The sequence below is a fragment of the Hemitrygon akajei genome, chromosome 22 (genome assembly GCF_048418815.1).
Source record: "Hemitrygon akajei chromosome 22, sHemAka1.3, whole genome shotgun sequence".
Taxonomy (NCBI): Eukaryota; Metazoa; Chordata; class Chondrichthyes; order Myliobatiformes; family Dasyatidae; genus Hemitrygon; species Hemitrygon akajei.
Window position 1 is genome coordinate 40,106,889 of NC_133145.1, and position 24,375 is coordinate 40,131,263.

The 24,375-nt window shown below is 40.3% G+C and overlaps 1 protein-coding gene across 30 annotated transcripts in view; it reads left to right on the forward strand.

Moving 5' to 3' along the window:
* Window positions 1-24,375, forward strand: part of rbfox3a (RNA binding fox-1 homolog 3a) — a 1,515,582-nt gene that overhangs the window by 1,046,443 nt on the left and 444,764 nt on the right. For 4 of the 30 annotated variants that reach the window (XM_073026056.1, XM_073026057.1, XM_073026055.1 and 1 more), the window contains exon 1: window positions 14,770-15,003. The exons of 19 other annotated variants lie outside the window; for them this stretch is intronic. In XM_073026056.1, coding sequence (XP_072882157.1) covers window positions 14,914-15,003 — 90 coding nt within the window. In that variant the 5' untranslated portion in view covers window positions 14,770-14,913. Of the gene's footprint in view, window positions 1-14,764; window positions 15,004-24,375 lie in introns of those variants that run through there. 7 more of the 30 variants (XM_073026032.1, XM_073026037.1, XM_073026033.1 and 4 more) reach the window with 6 other exon arrangements.

Consider the following 24,375-nt stretch of genomic DNA (forward strand, 5'->3'; position numbering starts at 1 on the left):
ATGACCCTCTACACATGTGCAACATGCTGTGTGGTACAGAAACTATGCTACAACAGACAGGAAGGCTTTACAATAGGGAGTCAAAAATGCCCAACGTATCATGGGCACCAGCCTACCCACATATATGTATATGTGATATCATGAAGGATCCTGCCCACCCCACCCTGCTTGTGGACTGTTTGTCCCAGTCCTGTCAGGAAAGAGGCCATGCCAGAACCACCAGACTCAAAAAATAGTTATCTTTCCTCAAGAAACAAGACTAATCAACACCTTCATCTACTAATCCACCTCTCTACTTTATAACTTCCTGTCAGTCACCTTATCTACAGAACTCCTATGCCTGGCTTCACTTCATATAAGCTAACTTAGGTATTTATATTTATTGTGTTTTTTAGTATTGTGTTCTTTATCTTATCATTTCGTGCTCCTTTATACTTGTGTACTGGTAATACCATTAAACGATCTTGAATCTTGGCTATTCCCTCTATTTCCATTCTCTTCAACAAGAGTAATCAGCTTCTCAGCTTCCTAATGATCCCTTTCATAATCTCATTGGTGGGCTGAATAGTCTTTTTCTGATTTTTACTTCGTTACTTAGAGTTTAGGAGGCCTGTGACAGATAGCGTCACTGTTGATTTAGTCAACTACCAATTTAGCACAGCTTGTGAGGGCCAGAAGTGGAAGAGAGGTGTTCAGCCTGCGCTTCCAAGAATGTTCCATCATTCATTTATTTCAGATAGTGAAATAATTTCCATGAATGTTTAATTCAAGTATTTTTGGAACATCTTGTTTCATTTCTTCTTAGCTAGTTTAATACTTCAATAAATTGAGTGCTTCCAGACTCCCATCCATCTTCCTCCCTTGTCAGCAACGTGCCGAGTGGAGTTTAGTGCTTCGACTAACTGTGCAAAATTTATGAAAGAGTACATTTGTTATAGCAAAGACCACATTTCCTGTTAATTAATAATGTTATGGATATTTTAAGTAGAATTCCAACTGTAAAAATATGCTTCTTGCATATTAATTAAAAGAATACATTTTCGCTTCCTGATAACGCTATTCAAGAATTCATTCCTTTAAAAATGCACAATTTGAATGCAATTTTCTTATTGAATATAACATACCTATATTTCTTTGTAACGCAGACTCCTACGTCACAAGATACAGTGTTTTGAACACGATTCCCACAAATCTGATTTCTTAGTAACAAAGAAGTTTGATGTAGTCATTGTGCAATTCTAATATAGATGTTAATGTATTCGGTAATGAATTTTCAACATCCCCTTGCATATTTCCTTATCAGCAACAAACTGAGCTATTCTAATCAGTGGTCTGAGCTTCTTATATTTAAAGGTTTGGTCATATTTTCAAGTATCTAACCAAGATCAAGTAAATCGAAGCTGTTGAAATTGCTGCCTTGTGACAGAAACCAGATCATGGACTAAGTCGTACCTTTCCAACCAATATGTAATGTGCAAGCAAAGGTGTATAAGATAAAAGTAAATGCAAATTACCAAACTGCTTTTCCATAAGAGGTAGACTTACAGAGCAACTGATATGAGTAGGTTCACTTCATTCAATTAGTAGAATGAAAATATGATATAATTAAATATCACGATGTACAACTACCCATAGGCTGCTTTAGATGATTCAAACTAAGAAGCTTGAATCACTTTTGCTCCATTCCAGTTTTGTAGCCTGGGGAAAATTGCACATGCAGGACGACAAATACGTTTTCAGGTCTTTAATTCCTTTATCTGTTTTAGATGTTTTAATGCAGAAAGAAGGTATCGCAACAAGGACGACAAAATTAATTTTTTAAAAAAAGTTCCCGCTGTTACAATCTCAGTTTAATTTCGAACCACACCCTTGTTACCTATGCAGTATGAAAATAACTAAAACAAAATATACAAAACCAATAGGGTAGTGGCAATTCTAAAAAAAAATTAGAATCCCACCAACCCCGTACTTGATACATAACACCAAAGTTATGAATAAATACATCTCATCTTAACTGAAAGATTGCACACACACGTGCTTAACTTCCAAACACATATAGGCTAGCCCTTGAAATAAGTTCTCACTCACGCTTAACAAATTCACATTACTCCGTTATATTCGCATTTAGTCATGGAACAATAATTAAAGACAAATAAACTTTTACAATATATTGCCTTGTAGTTAAATTACTAAAAAGACTAATTGACTAGGCCAATAAGAAAATTTGCATAATAACGCCATTCCAGCGCAGATCAATTTATTCGCAAAAATCTAAAGCATCCCCGTGTAAAGCATGTCAAAATACTGATATTCTAGATTTACAAACAAATATAAACAAATGTATATCACGGACATTTACACTACACGCTGCATCCGCAAAGCAAACAGCATTATGAAGGACCACACGTACCCCTCATACAAACTCCTCTCTCTCCTGCCGTCTGGGAAAAGGCACCGAAGCATTCGGGCTCTCACGGCCAGACTATGTAACAGTTTCTTCCCCCAAGCCAATCAGACTCCTCAATTTGATAGAATCCGAGAGGACAGGAAAATTTTTAATTGGGGAAGGGCAAATTATGAGGCTATAAGGCTAGAACTTGCGGGTGTGAATTGGGATGATGTTTTTGCAGGGAAATGTACTATGGACATGTGGTTGATGTTTAAGGATCTCTTGCAGGATGTTAGGGATAAATTTGTCCCGGTGAGGAAGATAAAGAATGGTAGGGTGAAGGAACCATGGGTGACAAGTGAAGTAGAAAATCTAGACAGGTGGAAGAAGGCAGCATACATGAGGTTTAGGAAGCAAGGATCAGATGGGTCTATTGAGGAATATAGGGTATCAGGAAAGGAGTTTAAGAAGGGGCTGAGAAGAGCAAGAAGGGGGCATGAGAAGGCCTTGGCGAGTAGGGTAAAGGAAAACCCCAAGGCATTCTTCAATTATGTGAAGAACAAAAGGATGATAGGAGTGAAGGTAGGACTGATTAGAGATAAAAGTGGGAAGATGTGCCAGGAGGCTGTGGAAGTGAGCGAGGTCCTCAATGAATACTTCTCTTTGGTATTCACCACTGAAAGGGAACTTGATGACAGTGAGGACAATATGAGTGAGGTTGATGTTCTAGAGCATGTTGATATTAAGGGAGAGGAGGTGTTGGAGTTGTTAAAATACATTAGGACGGATAAGTCCCCGGGGCCTGATGGAATATTCCCCAGGCTGCTCCACGAGGCAAGGGAAGAGATTGCTGAACCTCTGGCTAGGATCTTTATGTCCTCGTTGTCCACGGGAATGGTACCGGAGGATTGGAAGGAGGTGAATGTTGTCCCCTTGTTCAAAAAAGGTAGTAGGGATAGTCCAGGTAATTATAGACCAGTGAGCCTTACATCTGTGATGGGAAAGCTGTTGGAAAAGATTCTTAGAGATAGGATCTATGGGCATTTAGAGAATCATGGTCTGATCAGGGACAGTCAGCATGGCTTTGTGAAGGGCAGATTGTGCCTAACAAGCCTGATAGAGTTCTTTGAGGAGGTGACCAGGCATATAGATGAGGGTAGTGCAGTGGATGTGATCTACATGGATTTTAGTAAGGCATTTGACAAGGTTCCACACGGTAGGCTTATTCCGAAAGTCAGAAGGCATGGGATCCAGGGAAGTTTGGCCAGGTAGATTCAGAATTGGCTTGCCTGCAGAAGGCAGAGGGTCGTGGTGGAGGGAGTACATTCAGATTGGAGGATTGTGACTAGTGGTATCCCACAAGGATTGGTTCTGGGATCTCTATTTTTTGTGATTTTTGTTAATGACCTGGATGTGGGGGTAGAAGGGTGGGTTGGCAAGTTTGCAGATGACACAAAGGTTGGTGGTGTTGTAGAAGTGTAGAGGATTGTCGAAGATTGCAGAGAGACATTGATAGGATGCAGAAGTGGGCTGAGAAGTGGCAGATGGAGTTCAACCCGGAGAAGTGTGAGGTGGTACACTTTGGAAGGACAAACTCCAAGGCAGAGTACAAAGTAAATGGCAGGATACTTGGTAGTGTGGAGGAGCAGAGAGATCTGGGGGTACATGTCCACAGATCCCTGAAAGTTGCCTCACAGGTAGATAGGGTAGTTAAGAAAGCTTATTGGGTGTTAGCTTTCATAAGTCGAGGGATAGAGTTTAAGAGACACAGTGTAATGATGCAGCTCTATAAAACTCTGGTTAGGCCACACTTGGAGTACTGTGTCCAGTTCTGGTCGCCTCACTATAGGAAGGATGTAGAAGCAGTGGAAAGGGTACAGAGGAGATTTACCAGGATGCTGCCTGGTTTAGAGAGTATGCATTATGATCAGAGATTAAGGGAGCTAGGGCTTTACTCTTTGGAGAGAAGGAGGATGAGAGGAGACATGAGAGAGGTGTACAAGATATTACGAGGAATAGACAGAGTGGACAGCCAGCACCTCTTCCCCAGGGCACCACTGCTCAGTACAAGAGGACATGGCTTTAAGGTAAGGGGAGGGAAGTTCAAGTGGGAGATTAGAGAAAGGTTTTTCACTCAGAGAGTGGTTGGTGCGTGGAATGCACTGCCTGAGTCAGTGGTGGAGGCAGATACACTAGTGAAGTTTAAGAGACTGTTAGACAGGTATACGGAGGAATTTAAGGTGGGGAGTTATATGGGAAGCAGGGTTTGAGGGTCGGCACAACATTGTGGGCTGAAGGGCCTATAATGTGCTGTACTATTCTATGTTCTATGTTCTGTACCCAGAGCCTGGACTGACACGTTACTGCCCTATTGTCCTGTTTATTATTTATTGTAATGCCTGCACTGTTTTGTGCGCTTTATGCAGTCCTGGGTAGGTCTGTAGTCTAGTGTAGTTGTTTTTTTTTCTCTGTTGTTTTTTACGTAGTTCAGTCTAGTTTTTGTACTGTGTCATTTTGTACGTTGTCTCATTTTTACTATGTACTGTACCAGCAGTTATGGTCGAAATGACAATAAAAGTGACTTGACTTGACTTGACGTGATATGGATAGTATCAAATATTATTCACCTTTCCTTACCAAACCTGGGAAAGCACTCAAACGTCGTTCATGGCAACTCTTCATTCCACACGTGCAAAATGACGTCACAATTTTCTCTTCAAGGCACAGGCAGCTATTTTAGCATTACGTGAATACAAAAGTGTACTTTAACAATAAAAATGATATTCAACAGTGACCTAGTTACACCAGTGAAAATCAAAAAACAGCAAATGTTGGAAATCTAAAACAAGTGTCATGAGGGCCCAGCAGGCCAGGTGACATCTTTGCATGGAGAAACAGGGTCAGCGCCTTCGATCTGAAATGTTAGCTAACACCCGAATGTTCTGATCAAAGTTCAAAGTCCACTTATTATCAAACTTCGTACATTCATTTTCTTACAGGCATTCACAGTAGAACAAAGCAATACAATAGAATCAATGAAAAACTACACACAAAGTCTGACAAATAATCAATATGCAAACGTAGACAAACTATGCAAATACAAAATTACAAATAATACAGAGAACATGAGTTGTAGAATTCTTGAAAATGAGCGCATAAGTTGTGTTCAGTGATCAGTTCGGTGTGTGAAGTTATCCACAAGCCAGATGGTTGAAGGGTAATAACTATTCTGGAACCTGATGGTGTCCTCTGGCTCCTGTACCTCTTTTCTGATGGAGGTCTCTAACCTGAGATGATAATTCTTTTGTCCTTTCCACAACTGCTGCCTGACCTGAAGACTGTCTATGCTTTCTTCTGCTTGTGTGGCTGCATTCTAACCTTCGTACTGCAGGTTTCTTTGCAAACTCTGCCTCTGTTTTTATCTTCTGCATTCGCAAAAGGGACTTTTCCCAAACTAAGCAGGGATTTCCCAACATGATGTTATTGAGGCATTTATTGACTGAGGCAAGCTAATTAATTACTGTTTGTTTATGGTCTTTAGGAAACTGTCCCAATACTTAGTTAGTATTTTAAGCAATAGATGGAATGTGTTGGCTAGTGTTGAGGATGGTTTCATGTGAATGTACAGTTTTGCGTAATTAGAAATGTTATGTATAAAGTAATATCTTTTTAATAATGAACAATAGAAGTGCTTTTGTAGACCACTTATCAGATTAAATGTTCTTTTAAAATACAAAAACTATTCTTACAAATGGTCCAAAAACACATATCATGAACATAAAGGCTTGTTGATACAGGTCTTGGTAATAGTTAATGTTGTTCCTTTATTTAAAAAAAAAGAGCATCAGGGATAAACCACACAAATACAAGCAAAGTGCCTTAAATTAGTGATAGGAAAAAGGTTGGAGAAAATACAAAGAGACACATCTGGAAAGACAATGATTGATCAGGGCTTGCCAGCATAGCTTTGTACAGAGGAAGTTCTGCCTCGCTAACCTGACTGAATTTTTTGAGGTGATAATGAAATGGATTGTTAAAGGCCGGAAGATAGTGGTCTTTAATAAGGTATTTGACTAGGTCCTAAATGGTTGTCAAGTCCAGAAAGTTAAGGCAAACTGGCTAATTGGATCCAAAATTGGCATAGTAGTAGGAAACAGATGGTTACAGTGCTTTTCTAGTTGAACGTTTGCGACCAGTGGCTCACCAGAGAGGTTAGTGTTAGGACACTTGTTAGATGTGATATACTGTGTATTAATGATATTAATGTGAATATGGGAGCAATGACTGGTGAAATTATAAATAGTGAGGAAGGTTGTTTATTGTTGTTTAATAGTATAGTGGGATAGTGATCAGATGGAAAGTTGGTTGGAACATTGGCAGTTAGAATTTAATTCTGAGGTGAAACATTTTGGAAAGTCAACTAGTGTAGGACATTTATAGTAAATAGTAGGGCACTAAGGAATGTTGATGAACAGATGGACCTGTGGGTTGAAGTCTATAGTTACCTGAAAGTGGCAACAGGGCAATAGAGGGCATTGAAGAAGACATTGAGTATGCTTGCCTTCATAGGTCAGGAATCAGAATCAGGTTTATTATCTCTGGCATGTGTCATGAAATTTGTTAAGTTAGCAGCAGCAGTTCAATGCAATACATATGAGAGTTGGAAAGTTGTACTGCACTGGTTCATCTACTCATAGGGCATTGTGTGCAATTCTGGTTGCCACACCGTGGAGAGGAAGCATTTATGATGGTGAGAGTACAGAGAAGATTGACCAGGATGTTGTTTGGATTGGAGGACTTCAGCTATTGGAAGAGATTGGATGGGCTGGGTTTGTTTACTCTGAAGCAAAGGAGACTGAGGGCTGATCTCACAGAAGCAGAGACGAGGTAGATAGTCTGAATCATTTGGTCAGGGTATTAAAAAGAATTTTTAAAAGAAATATTAAGGAGGGAAGAAGGAGTTTAAATGGGGATTTGAGAAGAAAGTATTTTACACAAAGAGTGGTTTAGATAAACACTTAAATAGACAAGGCATTGAAATCTACAGACATAATGAGAGCAAACAAAGTGAGTGTACATGGACATGTGCTGAGTCAAGTTGCCTCTTTCTGTACTGTACTATGACTTTAAGACCAGGTTAATACAGTGGTCATAGAGTGCAAGCAAGCCCTTGCATATGAGGGAACCATACGGTTTTAAGTGTCTTAGAGGCATAGACTCTGCAGACAGTAGAGAACCATTGGCGTGTTTCACATTGAAATTTAGCTTTTACCTAGGACCTGTCTGGTGTGATCCTGATGTTGAAAGAACATCAATTGTAGAGGTTAATGAGTGGCCATCTGGTAGGAATCGATAGAGCAATTCCTCAGTCTCAAGCATAAAGTTGCCTTAAAATTGCTCTCCAAAGAAGATTGTTGGAGTATGAGACGGTGGCAAAGTTCCTGAGATCCCTCAGTCCTGGATACAGGAACTTCCTCGTTTCCCTGAATACGCTGCCACTGACCACATAACAAGTATATTTGGCGGGGATACCCTCATCCATACAGGCCATAGATGTAGTTGGAAGATTCTCATGAGTGCTTCCATTTGTGAGATAGAGGTTAGAGTCCAATTTTGAAGTCATTGCTAGTTTCTACTCAATTGGAAACCAAATAAAAGTGATTGTTCTTGCAAGATTCTGAGATCCAATAAATATTTTGTGCACGTGCATTCACTGAAGAGCGCAGGAGCTGTTGTTAGCCTGGCACCAATAATTTCTGTTTTCATCAAACACACCTGTGTGAGTGTCCTTCAGGCACCTTTGACAGAGTAAATAGGAATGATATGCCTCCATATGGCTCAGCAGGGGCAATAATTGATCACTGATTTAGTGATGCTCTTTGCCATGCAGGTCTCACATTGGAATGGAAGGAAAACGTGATCAAGCTCTTTGTGCATGCAGAGACAATAGATCAAGATAAGTCAATGCAAATGAGGTCTCATGGTAGATAAAGCTCCAGAGGTTGCAATCAGCATTGAAAAAGGAACAGAGTAGGGAAGAGAACAAAGGGCATCAAACACACAGAGGCACTGCAGAATCTCAATCACTTCTAATGTATCTCACAATATGTTGTTCTTTCATTTTGTCAAGAGAAGTTATTTTTTATAGCGTGTTTTTGGTCCAGAAACTATTACACTATGACTGGCATCAAAAATGTATAATATAGCAAGTGTGAGCACCATTGCAGACAAATATTGTAGACCAGAGTTTAACTCAAGTTTGGAACTCGGGAAATCATCCCCAGTTTTCCAAAAATTCAATGCTAGCAAGAGTTAAGTTCTTTATTCAAATGTCCCAGCATCAACTCACATCCAGAACTGAAGAAAATGATGACATTTCTGGGGCTGGCAGTCAACATTGTGGCTTTCGAACAACGCAGAGGCTGATAGAGGCAGGAGGGTTGAGGCTCTCTCATCAAAATGGTGTGCATGCCCCTGTTGTCATCAGGATGCAAGTTAGTCCTGTTGCACAAGAGAGGCAGGGTCCATCCATCTTGGATTTCGCTGTTAGCTTCAAGTTAGACTGTAAATTGTGATTGGCTTTCTTGCTTTGTCTGGCAGTTATATTCATGCTAAGGTTGATGAAGATCTGAATGGAGCCAGTAGCTAGTTCTTCTATTGATATCTAATAAAAATGAAATAAAAAATAAAAAAATGAATGGGTGACAAAGTAAGTGCAGCAAATAATGACATTATTGTAGAATAAGTAGTATAGTCAATGATTTCCATTATTTAGAACAGAAAACAAAAATACTATCAAACAGATATTAGGGTTTGACTACACAATAGTGCTTGCAGATATTGGGAAGATGATTTCCAACTTGTATTGTTGCATGGGAGTAGTCCACCATAACCTTGGCTTAAGCACTACACTTTGGACTCAGACAATTAGGGTTTTTTTAAATCACTGACCCAAGAATGTCACTCTTGTATTCTGCACACAGCTACGTTCCATACACAGGGCTTCTGATAACAGGCCAGTTGAATTGGCCCTGAGGGATTCCTTGACCTTAAATGATGTTACCAATCAATGATATTAGGGGTTGTTGGAGTGTGCTTCATGCCAAAGTAAAGTGCTTAATCATTGCTTACAATAGTATATCAAGTAGGTAATTTAGAAAAGGGGATGACTTAGTAGCACACCTTAGATAAAGTCTCCAAAATGATGGACACAGTGTAATAGTAAAATTAAGGTCAACATTAGCAAGCAAGAGAAGGATAACCAGATGGAGGAAGAATTTCAGGATGCAGCTTGTGAGGAGGTTTCACAGCATGCCATCAGAATCATCTGCACATCACTGGCATATTATTCATCCTGGCTTCAACACTCTTGCTAATGAAATACCTTTGGGGGAGTTGGTGACTATACTCTCTTTCGATGCCGGGAGCCTCAGATGTTTATCAGCAGCTCACAAGAAAGGCAACTGGTGATTATTGGGTGACCATCAGTAATCGACAGATCACCTATGATAGGGACGATACTGATCATGTTGATTCCTTGTAGGGCATTGAAATGTCCACTAAAATCACTACAGTCCTATATCAGTAATTCACAAAAAATCACTTGGCACCGTATGGTGTCTCTCAGTGCAGATACACCGTGTAAAGTTCTTGTGATATACAAGGCCACTGTGCACCTCCTGGGAAAATATTCACTGCTTGTATGTAGCACCTCATTTATTTCTCAGGCAGGGGATATTTCAGAAGACACTAACAGATTCACAGTAGACCTGCCTGGGCAGTACTGATGGTAGAGATTGCCACAAGAGGAAGGGTGAGATGTCTGGCTTTCAGTGGTACATGGCACTTCAGATCACTGTAAAAACAGTTTGTATTCATGGTTTGCAACATTCTGAGTGATGGCACAAAGATTGCACTCATTCTGCTCCTGTCTTTGCTCTTACCATTGTGCACAAGTGGCACTGATTGGAGAAATTAGTCAGCCCTTACCCATGTTTCCATACCGATCGACCGGGTACTGTTCTTATTGGCCGCTGGCTGATTCACTCACAAATACTGGATGAACCTCTTTGAGATGCCAGATAGCATAAGGTAAACTACTGTACGTTTGGCGGTGGTGACTATTGCAATGAAACTCTTCAAACTTCATTGGCTGAAGACAATGCGGTGCTGTAGAGTGCAGAGTAGTTTCTACTGCATTCACTTGTCACTGAATTTGTGCCACTCTTCTTTGGTGGTTCTCATACTTTCAGACAGTGCATTAACTCATTCTGTCATATCCCCCCAAGCATGAGATGAATAGGTCATGGTTGTGTAACTCGCTGACCCAGATATTTCCTGTGGAGAACCAGCATTTCATCTTTAAGAAATAGTGCCACAGAAGGCGTAGTGGTTTTTCTGGTGCTTATTGCAGCCAAGCTGTCTGGGGTTACTCTGTTTTCTTTCAGCTATTTCAGTGGTCACAGCAAGTTTTTATCACAATCATTAGCACTGTTAAAGCACTTAGTAAATGCTTCATGGTCCCTCATGTTCAATGGTGTTCTTTTTTAACTGCTAACCTGAGGCATAATGAGTTCACTTATTGTCCAGTGGAGTGCTCAAATCACATTCATTTATGTGCTATTTTAGCAAAATTACTGGAAACAATGCCACAAGTGAAGCAATTAGCTCTTGAGGTCCAAAGGCCAATTGAGCAAAACAACTTCATCTATATTCAGGGTTCCTGAATGTCTAAAAGGTATGCATAGATTAGAACAACACTCAAAGGGCTGGATAACTCAGTGGGTCAGGCAGCATCTATGGAGGGAAATGGATTGTTGGTGTTTGAGATCACGACCCTTTACTTGGACTGGAGGAATAACTTCAGTAGGCAAACCTTGAAGAGACTTCACAGAGGAGCAGTAAAATAGAGACACAAGACAGGGCGGATGCTGGAATTTGCAGCAATGCATAGAGACCAAATGAAGGGTCTTAACAGACATCAATTATCCATTTCCCTCCATAGATACAGCCTGGCCCACAGAGTTCCTCCAGCACTTTGTATGTAGCTCCACGTTCCAGCATCTCCAGTCCCTTGTATGTGCATGGATTAGAAGTGGATAAACAACACTGTCATCTGCAGTCCGTGGGAGAAGTTTTACCCTCTTGGCATGCCCTGCACACTCAAGAACCACCACGCTTAAGTTTTGAAATTAGAGAGGCTGGGCGGCCGTCTCTTAGCATGACCTTGAAGTGATACTATTCACCTGCACCACCTTCTCTTCTTCCTTTTGATACCAACAATAATGTTCTTGGATGGAAATTACTTCTGTAGTATTTGCTAATTATGTAATACTTTCAAGCTGTCCTCTTGGAATTGACATTGGTATTGGTTTATTATAGTCATGTGTAGCAGGATACAATGAAAAACTTGGTATACTTTACATGCAGATCCAATCACTACACAATGCCTAGAGCTGGAGAAAAAACAAATCATTATCAATACTAATTTAAGTGTAAAAGTTACCGAAAAAGTGCAGTGCAGGTAAACAATAAAGTGCAAGACCATGATGAGGTAGATAATGAGACCATCTTATTGTACAAAAAGTCCGCTCAAGAGTCTGACAATATCAGGGTAGAACCTGTTCATGAGCCTGGTGGGACCTGCTTTCAGTTTTTGTACCTTCTGTGCGATGGAAGAGGGGAGAAGAAAGAATATCTGAGGTAGGTGGGATCTTTGATTATGTCGGCTGCTCTCCTGAGGCAGTGAGAAGTATAGTTAATTGAAATGAGAGATCTGAGCTATAGATTGTGCAGCCAAGGAACGTTTTACAAGCTCACATGCTGCAGAGTGTGAGGGGCAAGTGCTGAAGTGTGATGAGATGTGGGGCTTCTATGCCTAGTCTGTGATCGTTCTGTTCGCTGGAAGGAAAATTTTCTTTACTTTTAATGATACTGCTGCACCCCAAAGTATTAAGGGTCACCTTGCAAGTTGATGCCAGAAATCCAGTTCAGGAAGTGGAAGAAAATGCCCTTGAAATTATTCAAAGCATTGTATTCCCCCAAATAAAACAATTGCCTTTATTTTTTCCTTTGGAGATCACAGCCAAAATCATAACCTGGCAAGATACACTTCTGCCCTTTGTCTGGCTGGGATTCCTTGCCCTTCTCAGCAAACCACATAAGGAACTTGGGAGTTCTTGTGCAGGATTCCCAAAAGATTAACTTGCAGGTTGACTCAGAGGTAAGGAACACAATGTTGGCATTCATTTCAAGAGGACTAGATTATATGTTAGACCAAAGATGTAATGCTGAGGCTTTATGAGGCATTGGTCAGAATGCACTTGGAGTGTTGTGAACGGTTTTGGGCCCCTTGTCTAGGAAACATGTGCTGGCATTGGAGAGGGTCCAGAGGAGGTTCACAAGAATGATTCTGGGAATGAAAGGGTTAAAATATGAGAAGTGTTTGATGGTTCTGGGCCTGTACCCAATGGAATTTAGAAGAATGGGGTGGGGTGGTAGAATCTCATTGAAACATATTGAACATTGAAATGCCTCGATAGAGTGGATGCGGAGAGGATATTTCCTATAGCGGGTGAGTCTAGGACCAGAGGGCACAGCTTCAAAGTAGTGGGACGTCCATTTAGGATAGAGATGTGGAGTAAGTTCTTTAGCCAGAAGGTGGTGAATATGTGGAATTCATTGCCATAAATAGCTGTGAGGAGAAGTCATTGAATATATCTAGAGCAGAGGTTGATAAGTTCTTGATTAATCAGGGTGCCAAAGATTATGGGGAGAAGGCAGGAGAACGGGGTTGAGAGAGATAATAAATCAACCATGATAGAATGATAGAGCAGACTCGATGGGCTGAATGGCCTAATTCTGCTCCTATGTCTTATGGGCTTATATGAAAGGCGCATTGATACACAATTCAGGGAGTTCCTAGCTTGATCATAGCACATGCTATGGATAAGTGGAAGCACTAACCCCAGTGGATAGCTGAAATCTGCCATAAACAGACTCCTGATTTCATCCAAAAAGCCTAAAATATTTCAAGTGAGGTTTTTGGGAATCCTCTGATAGGACAACAGCCTATAAAATCATCAAAGAGAAAAGATACACCCATCCTAATATTGAAGCTGTTATTTTACATGAATTGATATAAGTATGTTTTCTTATCATTTTTAAGATCCCTGTCTATAGTTCATTCCCACAGATTGTTTTAAATGTATTACCTGCTGGCTTATATACACTGGAAGCTGTAAAACATCATGCCTGGCCCAGTCTTCAGTCAAAAATCCAGTGGGAAAATGACAGAGCTACATTCTCATTTTACAGAAGGAAGTGTAATATTTTCTGATTTTATGTTCTTTCTCCACCGCCCTTTCCAAAACCACTCAAACGTTGTCCGGATGTGAAACCATGGTCCTCAGGGTTGGATGTATCTCGTGATTCTGCATGTCAGTGACATGGGGTTGAGGTTAAAGTGGGGTTAGAGAAAAAAAGTGAGGAGAACCTTCCTCCGCAAACGGGTGATGATGCTCACCAGTAAGGTCTCAGCCAAATAAGAGCCCAGGCCTACAAGCATCTTTGTGACCACATTTATGAAATGCTTCCTTGGCTGCTTAGAGTTCTGAGGTTGTGCAGGGTTCGACCTGGGTTGCATAGAACATCAATCCTTTCAAAATTTGTTGGTTGTTTAATTCCTCTTTTCCCCTGACTCACACCTTATCAGAATAGGGAAGGGTTGGGCAACAGTTGACCACCACCCTGTTCAGGTGCAGAAGGCCAGACACTCAGCAGGAAGTGTCAGGTATCTCCCAAGTCTGAACTCCTGAGGGTCAAGGCCGGCCTGAGAAAGTTCAAAGTGCAAAACTTAATGCAATCTCTCAATTAGGTCTGAATAATAATCATTCTGTTGGTAAGATAATTATTGATTTGATAATGATACTTTCTGCAAATCACCTAATGCTGCAATCCTAATCAATCTATAACTTAGGGTGAACCAGTTCTGTATATGCTGAACACAGTGTAGCACACAAAATCTGCTCAAAAAATATTAAATTAGGCATAACGATGTCTCCAATAGTGCAAGATTGTACGTGCATAGCACTGATGAGAAGAGCTTGAAAATGTTAAAGTTCAAATAGTCCCAAAATATATAACTTAACTTTCATTATTGAATACTATTTAATGATACTAATAGCTGATTTTCATAAGTATCTTTTTCCACTTGATTGTGAATGTACAATAACCCCTGCACCGCGCAAACATTTTCTGCTTTAGAAACCCCCTTTCTTGTTCTCTTTAAATCTAAGTGCATTCATTGCATTGATCAGCCGGCTTCAAAACAGAGCGCACAACAGCACTTTATGAATGCAGTTTAAGTAGTTGAACGGGAGAGAGGACGAGATCAAGCGCGAGAGAGCTCCAGAGGTGTACACACACACACACACATACACACACACACACATACACGCACACACACACACACACACACACACACACAATACACACGCGCGCCGTCCTGATACACGCTCTGCTCAATGGCAAACTCCGGCTGCATTCTGCTGTCCAACTCCGCTATGCTCTCGCATACCATCCCCTGCACTCCAGCCTTTCTCTTTCTCCAGGAGGTAAGTGCCTTATTGAAATGAACTCCTTTGTCTTGCCCTTGCTTTATGGGGTCAAGTTCTTTTGTTGCGTTGAAAGCACTATGTGGGGGGGAAAGGTGTTGGGCATCGGACTCCGCTGTACGGACAGCGAGAGAGCAAGAGCGGAAAAAAAATTTACATCGTCTGTCTTAACAACCCGTCACCACAGAGGACTGCTCGCATCTTCCCTGTGGTTGATCTGGGATGTTTTTGCTGTTATCAGAGAGCAGAATTTTTTTTTTAAAAAAAGCAGAAAACACAAGCAGTTCTCGGTGTTGGCAATGGGCTGTATGTCTGAACTCAACTGTTTATTTGCAGCTGTGCTGTCAAATACCTGGGCTTTTCCATGAGGAATCCTCTGGTGTGTGTGAGTTCCCTTCCTTGTCTGCAGTTCCCATTGCATTTCATAGCATTACAGTGACAGCACCAGGGAAATGATAGGTGATGGTAGATATTTTAAGGTCATAAATTTCCCATTTATCAGACTAATTTATGGTCTGGGATGGAAAGGCTGCTGCTGTTTGTGTCTTCATGTATCTTCTTCCATCTGCTCAGCTAGTTTAATTCTTCTATAAATTAAGTGCTTCCAGACAGGACTCGCATCCATCTTTCTCTCTCCACAATGCCATACCAAGCGATCATTCCATCATTACTTAACCCTTTGTATTCCGAGAGCACTTGTTCTTAAATATGTGATAAACTCAGCGCGACACCAGGATTTATGAAAATTATAAATCAACAAGAATTAAACATGACAGCACCGACGACAGTGCTTCAATGTAAAAGATTTTCTTTTAGTTTTTGCGAACAGTTTAAAAACTGCCTTTCCCTTTCCCCGTAAAGCACTTGTTAGTACAACAGCTCTATGAGTTTAGTAGTAGTTCTTTAAGGCATTATTGTACTAGTCGGGATGTTTATGCTTCTGTGTTGCTGCTTTTGTTATGCTTCTGTGCATGATGTTCCCCTTACTTTGTTTATAGATTTTAAAGTAAAATGTGATGAGAGATAAAAGCTTTATAATTTAATGATTGATAATACAGAGAGGATCATCTAAATTCTTAAACCCCAGACTAAAGACGGGGCAGCATATTGGGGAAAATCAGTGTTTTGTGATAATTATTGCTAATACCAGAGTTAAGTTCAGTAAAAGAGATTAGCAATGTTATTTTGGAGAGAGGCACGGTATTTGATATAGAGTCTTGGCAGTCTTGTGCAGGTCTTGCTATTTTAACTGTTAAAGTATAACCAAACCTTACTTTCAAAATTATTTGTGTTATATTTGGCTGTTCTAGAACACTCATTGTAGCAGGTGATAATGAACAAGACTTACTGGAAAGGGGGGGCTGCAAGAATGTAGAAGTTGCAGAAGAGATAAAGAATTAAGATGACGTATCAAAACAATCAAACATGGCAGGAGGGAAACAGGACATGAAAAAAGTTTTCAACTGAAGCAGGCTGGAGCTTTTTTGATGAAAAAGCGTCAATTTAGTTTGAAGTAAAGATAACATTGAAACTGTGTGGAACACTTTAGCCTTTCGTACCTTTGTTTGTCCAAACCTGTATTCGAGTGCAATTGAATTGCCATTGGGATGTCACTCCCCACTGTTCAAACAGCTGTTACCTTATTCCTGTTCAGTCAGTGACATTCTGCTACATGACATGTCATTTAGGTATACAAACGATGTAACGGATTTGAAATACAAAATCTATCATGTAGATAACAAATGTAAAGCTGATTTTTGAATATTTCTACAGTAAATATTAATTTTCTAAAAAAAACACAAAGGCAAGTTAGGCTATTTTCATTTATTGAATGGAACTCTCTCTTGCTGGCTCTTACTGTTGCATCATATATATTCCTGCGAGAATCTGTAGCCACAAAAGGGTGATTACTGCATCTATCCTTTTACCCTTTCCAATAGTTCCCCACCCGTACAGAAGCAAGTGCAGGCATACGAATTTACTCAATATTTTTTTTAAAGAAAGCCAGTATTTACCAGTAGATAAATAAAGTATTCACTGAGGAAATACAGAACCCTCTTGTTGGGTCATTTACTGGATGTTTTCCTGACATCTCTGCACCAGTGATACCATGAAAGATGCCCTGTCAACCACTGAGTAACATGCACTGAATAGGATAGCATGCATCAGTACTCTGTGGCCTAGTATTACCCTATAGCAATGGAACATGTTTGACAGCTTCACTTAATAAAACTCCTTTCTATGTTGCCTCCATAGAGCTGCCCGGCACTTTTTGTTTGTTAATTAAAATAAGTGCTCATAAAAATATCACAAAATCAAAATAAATTGTTGTAAGTCTATTCCGGAAAGAAAAGATTTTGAGAGCTCTTTTCCAGCGTGGGAAGCTAGAACGTTCATTACAGGGGCACAGAAGCTATTATGCTCATGACCTGACCTAACTGGACTGCGCAGAACTTCCATTCTCATGGGTTATAAAGTGAGGTCACTTGTGGAATCGTTTGCATATCTCATGGTCAATCGATGGAGCACCCTGTAGCTATGTTACTGGAAAATGCTGCAGTTAGTAAAATAAAAATTGCTTTCCATCACACTTTTCCAGCATGCAAGACTTTGTAAAATGTAGATGATGAAGTGAAGCCTGGGGCAGAACCTTGGTTACTATAGCTACTCACAAAAAGTAATCCTTTGTGCTCCTTTATTAGTTTATTCAGAAAATACTGCTAATCATTAAATATTCTGTATTTCTGCATGCTTTTGCAATTCTCAGTCGTGTTGGCCACTAGGAATACACAGAAAACCCTGGATAGTGAATTTAAATGAAGAAATATGTGAACTGTTTTAAAGACTTCCTGTTGATGTTTGCTTTGAAGACATTAAAATGTGGCATCAGTAAGAAGATCCAAAGCCAAAGGGGAAGAAATGAGGTGATCGGGGAAAGCAAACTATTTAAGTATCATTCATTTAACTAGAGCAGAATAAAACCCAATAGTGATATGAAAACCATATCTGTGTTTGTTTCTGCAGCACTATGGGATTTGTGGTGATGCCACTGATACAATCACGGAGGTCCCAAAGGCATCAAGATTTTTGGCATTTCAAACTAATCCTTCTATTCAAATCATATGGCTTGTTGCATTCACACTTGCAGCAAAACAATAATCTCCTAATCAATTTCACATCAGTTTTCGAACCCTGAAACCTATCAACATCAATATGCACACATTTTTTTTTGCATTACAGCCTTGGCAATTAATGAATTCCTGCCGGAAAACATCATGTACTTGCAAGAGAGAAAAAAAAAGATGAAAGAAGTGGTGCAAATTTAAGTTGGACCAATACATTTGCACTTGATTTGGGCTCCTTTTGATTCAATAGATGTTTTTAACTGATCTTGAAAAGCAATGCTGCACCCATTCCTCTCAGTGCTCTACAGGGAATATTCCTGTATAAACAAATAGGAGATTAGAATTGCCTCTGCTGTATGCTAAAAAAAAAGGGTGTGTGTGTGTGTGTGTGTGTGTGTGTGTGTGTGTGTGTGTGTGTGTGTGTGTGTGTGTGTGTGTGTGTGTGTGTGTGTGTGTGTGTGTGTGTGTGTGTGTGTGTGTGTGTGTGTGTGTGTGTGTGTGTGTGTGTGTGTTGCATTGCAGTATTGTAGATTTAGTGAGTCACAAAAATTCAATCAGTCCTGCTGGACTTCTTTAATGTTACTTAAAAGACTTTGGTGTTCGTTTCTGGTGTATCCTTCCCTGAGTACAATTCTCACTGTAAATCCCTTCAGTCCGAAGGGTACTGCTGCTGGTGTGTGTTGCATGCTGAATTTCTAAAGCAATCAGAATTGATTTATGGGAAAAAAAACTGACTTTGAATAACTATGACTGAATAAAATGCCACATAAACGTTTTTTTATCTATGAGTTACAGCAAAAGCTGAACTCTGAAGAGCATTGTTGTAAAATAGTTTTAAGAGGGAATATACACTGTATTAACAATTTGCTGGTCATTGCTGTACCAATTTTGGACTACAACGATACTGTCAAATTAAAAAAGTTCAGTATATATTTTACAGCACTGGACCTTTGGAGAATCTCAATTTGCACATCAAAATAGCTTTATAACTGGATTATTTGAAGTGACCTTTGATTTAGAAATGCTCAATACAGTATTTTGAGAGAATGTTGTGATTTTTATGAATGGCATAAAGGATGCTTCAGGGAAAATGAATAGTGTCAGATTTACAGCTGGTATACTGTATATTCTTATATGCAAGTGACACCCATTTAAATATGCATGGGAGGTTGAACGAGGAACGAATTCAGAAGCACGGAAACACTATGTACACTAGTAAAGGAATCTTTGAACAATGTAAGGCAATATAAATGAAGCCAATTCTAATGCAAGAAGTTTTAAATGGCAGTCAGTTTTCATTAACACTTGTAGTCAAGAATTATAACAAAGTAAAATGCAGATTCAAAATGACAAAATAATTTGATTCAGATTTGGCAGAATTTGTTGCCCAGACTGGCAGGCATATGCAATGTCTAGCAGCACTCTGTTAAAGCTGAGCATGGTTCCAAATTGAAATTTTCCTCCCATCCAAGTATCACCATTTCAATTTTTGTTTGATTTCCCTTAAACCAGAAGGTTGCTCTATTAAAGCCAACAGAATCTAATCAGTCAGAAACTTCCCCTCCATTCTGCCATTAGCTTTAAGTCATTTTCATTTGTCACTAGAGAAACCTGGCAGAAACCCCTTGGTAACTCCCAGAAACTGCTTACTGCTTTGAAACGTCTCTGATTATAAGCCTATGGCATATGAAAACATGAGCTTTGTAACTTCAGCGCTGGATAGAGCCAGCATTTAGTCGCTTACTGTATACTGGAGGGAAAACAATTAATTCTCAAATGTTGAAGGCACAAACACTGGTGCTTCATTTCCATGTAACCAGGGGCAGGTTCCTCTAGGAATCTTTACATAAAATATTATGCATTCTAATTAAAATCTGTAAAGATTCATAATTAATAGACTTATTAATCTACTAAAGCATGGGTTCCCAACCTTTTTTATGCCATGGTGTCTTACCATAACTGAGGAGTCCATGGACTCCAGGTTGGGAACCCCTGCACAAAAGTAATAAATAATATGACAGTTGAATTTTTCACAGACGAATCAGAACGTTACTTCCCCAAAAATTACATCAGCCATGTCTTACTGTATCCAGAACTTCCCTTCTAGTTTCTGTTGTAACACATCCCCAGAATCCAGCACACAGAGACTGTATATCTTTCAATTCAGCAGTGGGACCATCTTCTCCACACTCATTTGCACAGGCCTGTTACTCGGTCTTCTTCCTTAAACTTACCTGAATCCTCTCTTTAACTTGGAGTTCCCCTTCATTTCACAACAGTTAATGCTTCTTGCCCTCCTCCCACCCCAATTCCTCTCCCATATTTGTTCATTGATTTTCTTCTCAGTTCTAGCCCATAAACTTCTCACCTCTTCTAACCTATTAGTTCTGGAACACACCACATTCTTTTCGTCCATAGCTGTTAATCCCATAGTCATCACTTACTCCTTAGTAGCACATATTTACCTTTTGACTATACAAGTACTTTTAACCTCTCCTTACTTTATGCTGGCATTTTTCTCCCCTTGCATAAAGCATCATTTCTGTTGCGCCTGCCTATTACCTCTTTGCCCCCTCTAGAATGGGTTTCCTTTCCCCAAAGTTCTTGTTCTTCTCTTCCCTGCTGGACACAACAGTAGTTATCAATAATTTCCTTTAGTTTATGTTGACGGTTTTACTTCCTTCTTCTATGCTTTGACTAGCCTTTGTTTGTCTTTATTCCATTTATTGTGATACTCCCTGAAATAAAAGCTGATGAATTTACTTTATGCTGCTTGTCTTAAACTTCCATTTACTTGCCTCTACTCAATGTTGGCAGAGTCTGGCTCTGATGTTAATTTTTCACTCTGTTTGGCACTCCCAGTTGGCTTTTGTTTCTGTCTTTTCTCAAACCTGTAATCATGATTGGCTGTCCTTTTCCTTTTCATGACTAGCTCATTGCCTTACTTTCCATTCCCAGTGATCAACGTCATACCTTTTCACTTCACAGGTGCCCATTCCCCCTTTTCTTTTCTCTTTATACTCACCCACTTCCTTTTGTCATCACTGCTATGGGCATCCTCCGTTTTCTCAGTGTGCATCTTTCTCCATCTCTGCAATTAACACTTCCTGAGCAACACGCCAAATGCTGGAGGAGCTCGACAGCTTAGGCAGTGTCCGTGCAGGTGAACAAACAGTTGACATGTCAGGAAAGAGCCTTCTTCAGGACTGGAAAGGAAGGTGGAAAATGCCAGAATCAAAATGTGGATGTAGCGGATAGGTAGAAGGTGATAGTCGAAGCTGGGGGGAGAGGGGCGGGAAATATAAAGGTCTGAAGAGGAAGGAATCTGAGAGGAGATGAAGGTGGACCATAGGGAAAAGGGAATGAGGTGGGGCATGAGGGGGAGGTGACAGACAGAGGTCAGAGTGCGGATTCATTCCTCCTGTTTAATATTTTTCCTCTTTCTTTAACCCTGTACTTCACCCTTAATTCTCTCCTTTTTGTGCCCATTTATTCCATTCTTTTCTTCTCAGTATTCTTGTTGTCCATCTTGCCACTTATGCAAAGTCTCTCAGCTCTTGTACACCACAGACGGGAACTCTGACTGAATTAGCACTGTTGGACCCACGCTGATTTTATTTAAATCTCTCTCTCTTTTATTAAAACTTGCATGTGACTGTTTTTGAAGTGCAGTGATTTCTGCAAAAGTAGTTGACAGACCATTTAAGTGCTGCTAAATACTGTTGTTTAGGTTTTCTGTGACCTGAATAATACTATACAGTCAGTTCTTCTCACAGAGAAGCACACATGGCTGCTTTCAGGCTGCTGGTCATGCAGAAAGTAATTGTTCCATTGCCTCACAAATGATTTGCAACAGCAGAGCATGTATCAATACACTAACCCCTCTCTATAATACTCCCTTCAGGAGCAATCTGAAAACTGTGTTACAGTGAAGGGCATATTGTACTGTGCACTTCATTCATTAATCAGAAGGCCAAAGACAGTGCACAATAAAAGGTTGCTAAGCTGCATTACTGGGCTTTATAATGATTGCTACATTATTAAAAAAGAGGGTATTTTTTCCACTTCCATTAATTTCACAGTCTGCTTTAACATTCTCTCTAAAAGGATGAGAGGGGATCTGATTGAAACATATAAGATTATTAAGGGATTGTTCACACTGGAGGCAGGAAGCATGTTCCCGCTGATGGGTGAGTCCAGAACTAGAGGCCACAGTTTAAGAATAAGGGGTGGGCCATTTAGAACAGAGATGCGGAAAAACTTTTTCACCCAGAGAGTGGTGGATATGTGGAATGCTCTGCCCCAGAAGGTGGTGGAGGCCAAGTCTCTGGATGCATTCAAGAGAGAGTTAGATACTCTTATAGATAGCGGGGTCAAGGGATACGGGGAGAGGGCAGGAACGGGGTACTGATTGTGTATGATCAGCCATGATCACAGTGAATGGCGGTGCTGGCTAGAAGGGCCAAATGGCCTACTCCTGCACCTGCTGTCTATTGTCTATAAAACTAATATGTCTGCTCATTTTATGATCTTAAATGGCAATACAGACCTGTTTTGCATCTGTGGAGAAAATATGTAGATAGAAAGGAAAGTATAGGCATTTCAGGCAGTTCTTTTCATCCAACCACAGGATATGTTTATTTTTCATATTGCACTTAGAAAATCTGTGTGAGGTAACAATAAGGAAATTGGAATCAAGACATAATGTAGGACAGCTGGAGGTGGCCATCTTGGCGCCTTGGGTTAGTCCAGCAGTCAATACGGTCAACTTGAGCTCAACACTTTTCCCAGTCAATCCTCATTTCATTTTGGTGCAAAAAAATTTTTCATTCTTGGCGAACTTTATTGAGTACCCATAGGATTCCATGCTGGAGAATCACAAACATTCTAGGTCCTTGGAGCAAGACTTCCTTATTCTTGTCATCCAAGCTTTTGCAATAAAAGCCAACATGCTATTTTACCTGCATAACTGTTCAGCCTGCTTGTTAACCTTCCATATTGTACATGCAAAGACCCTTTGAATGAAAATGTTCATTGGTATGTGTCCTCTAAGAATTATTCTGGACACACTTACAGTTAACTTTGCATTTGTCTATAATATTCTCTTTTCATCTTCTTCACTCATTTAACATGAATAGATATTCCATTTCAGACTCTTTGCATCTTTTTACACCTCGATATTTTATAATGAATAATAACAGATGTAACACGTAATAGGAAGTTATTTTTACCCAGGTCAGTAAAATCATTGGAGCCCAGCCTTACCCTTGTGACAAACCCCAGGATTAATAATCTTCCAACCTGAAAATAATGTGCTCATGCCGAATCCCCATTTATTTTCCTTTAACTAATCCTGCAGCCTTGTTTGTGGATTCACTTGCAGAAAAGTTTTTTCAAGTCTAGATATGATGCATCAAACCTTACTTTGATTGTTATTATTGCCTCCCCTGCTGGTGACATACTCAAAAAAAAGTCTGTGGTCACTTAACAATGCACCAGCTGCTCCTGAGGCTTCACGTGACCCTGATCAGGGAGGCAAAACAGGTGCTACACCTTGCCCAAAGTTGATAACCTGGCACCTGAGCTTTGAACACTGTGATGCATCAGGAGAATTATGTGGGCGCTGTGTTTCAGGAGGCAGTCACATCCATTAGATTAACTTCAGAATCAGCCTGTGGCCTGGCTCACGAGGGTGTAACTGAGAGTGAGGCAGGTAGGGGGATCCCAGAGGCAGTGCAGGAGGAGACTCAGCCCTTGAGCTTGACCAACAGGTCTGAGACTGTTCCTCCCTATGAGGTTAAGAGAGGGGACTGTGGGAAGGATGAGCAGCCGAATTCTGGCACCATAGGGGGTTCCGGGAGCCATTCAAGAGGGGGGAGAGAAGAGAAATGTAGTGGTAATTGGGGATAGTACAGTCAGGGTGTAGGCATGAATCTCTTTGTTTCAAGGATTGAGAGTGCTGAAGGCCATTTTGACTGCCTGGTGCTTAGGTGCTCAGTTTTGGGACCTGCAGAGGAATTTGGAGTGGGAGGGGAAAGATACAGCCGCCATGGCTTATGTGGTTACCAATAATGTAGGAAGAAAGGGAAAAATAGGATTTAATAGGGTCTTGGAAGAGACTCTTAGATAGGTACATGGAACTCTGAAAAATAGAGGGCTATGCGGTAAGGAAATTCTAGGCAGTTTCTACAGTAGGTTACGTGGTCAGCACAACATTGTGGGCCTGTAATGTGCTGTAGATTTCTAC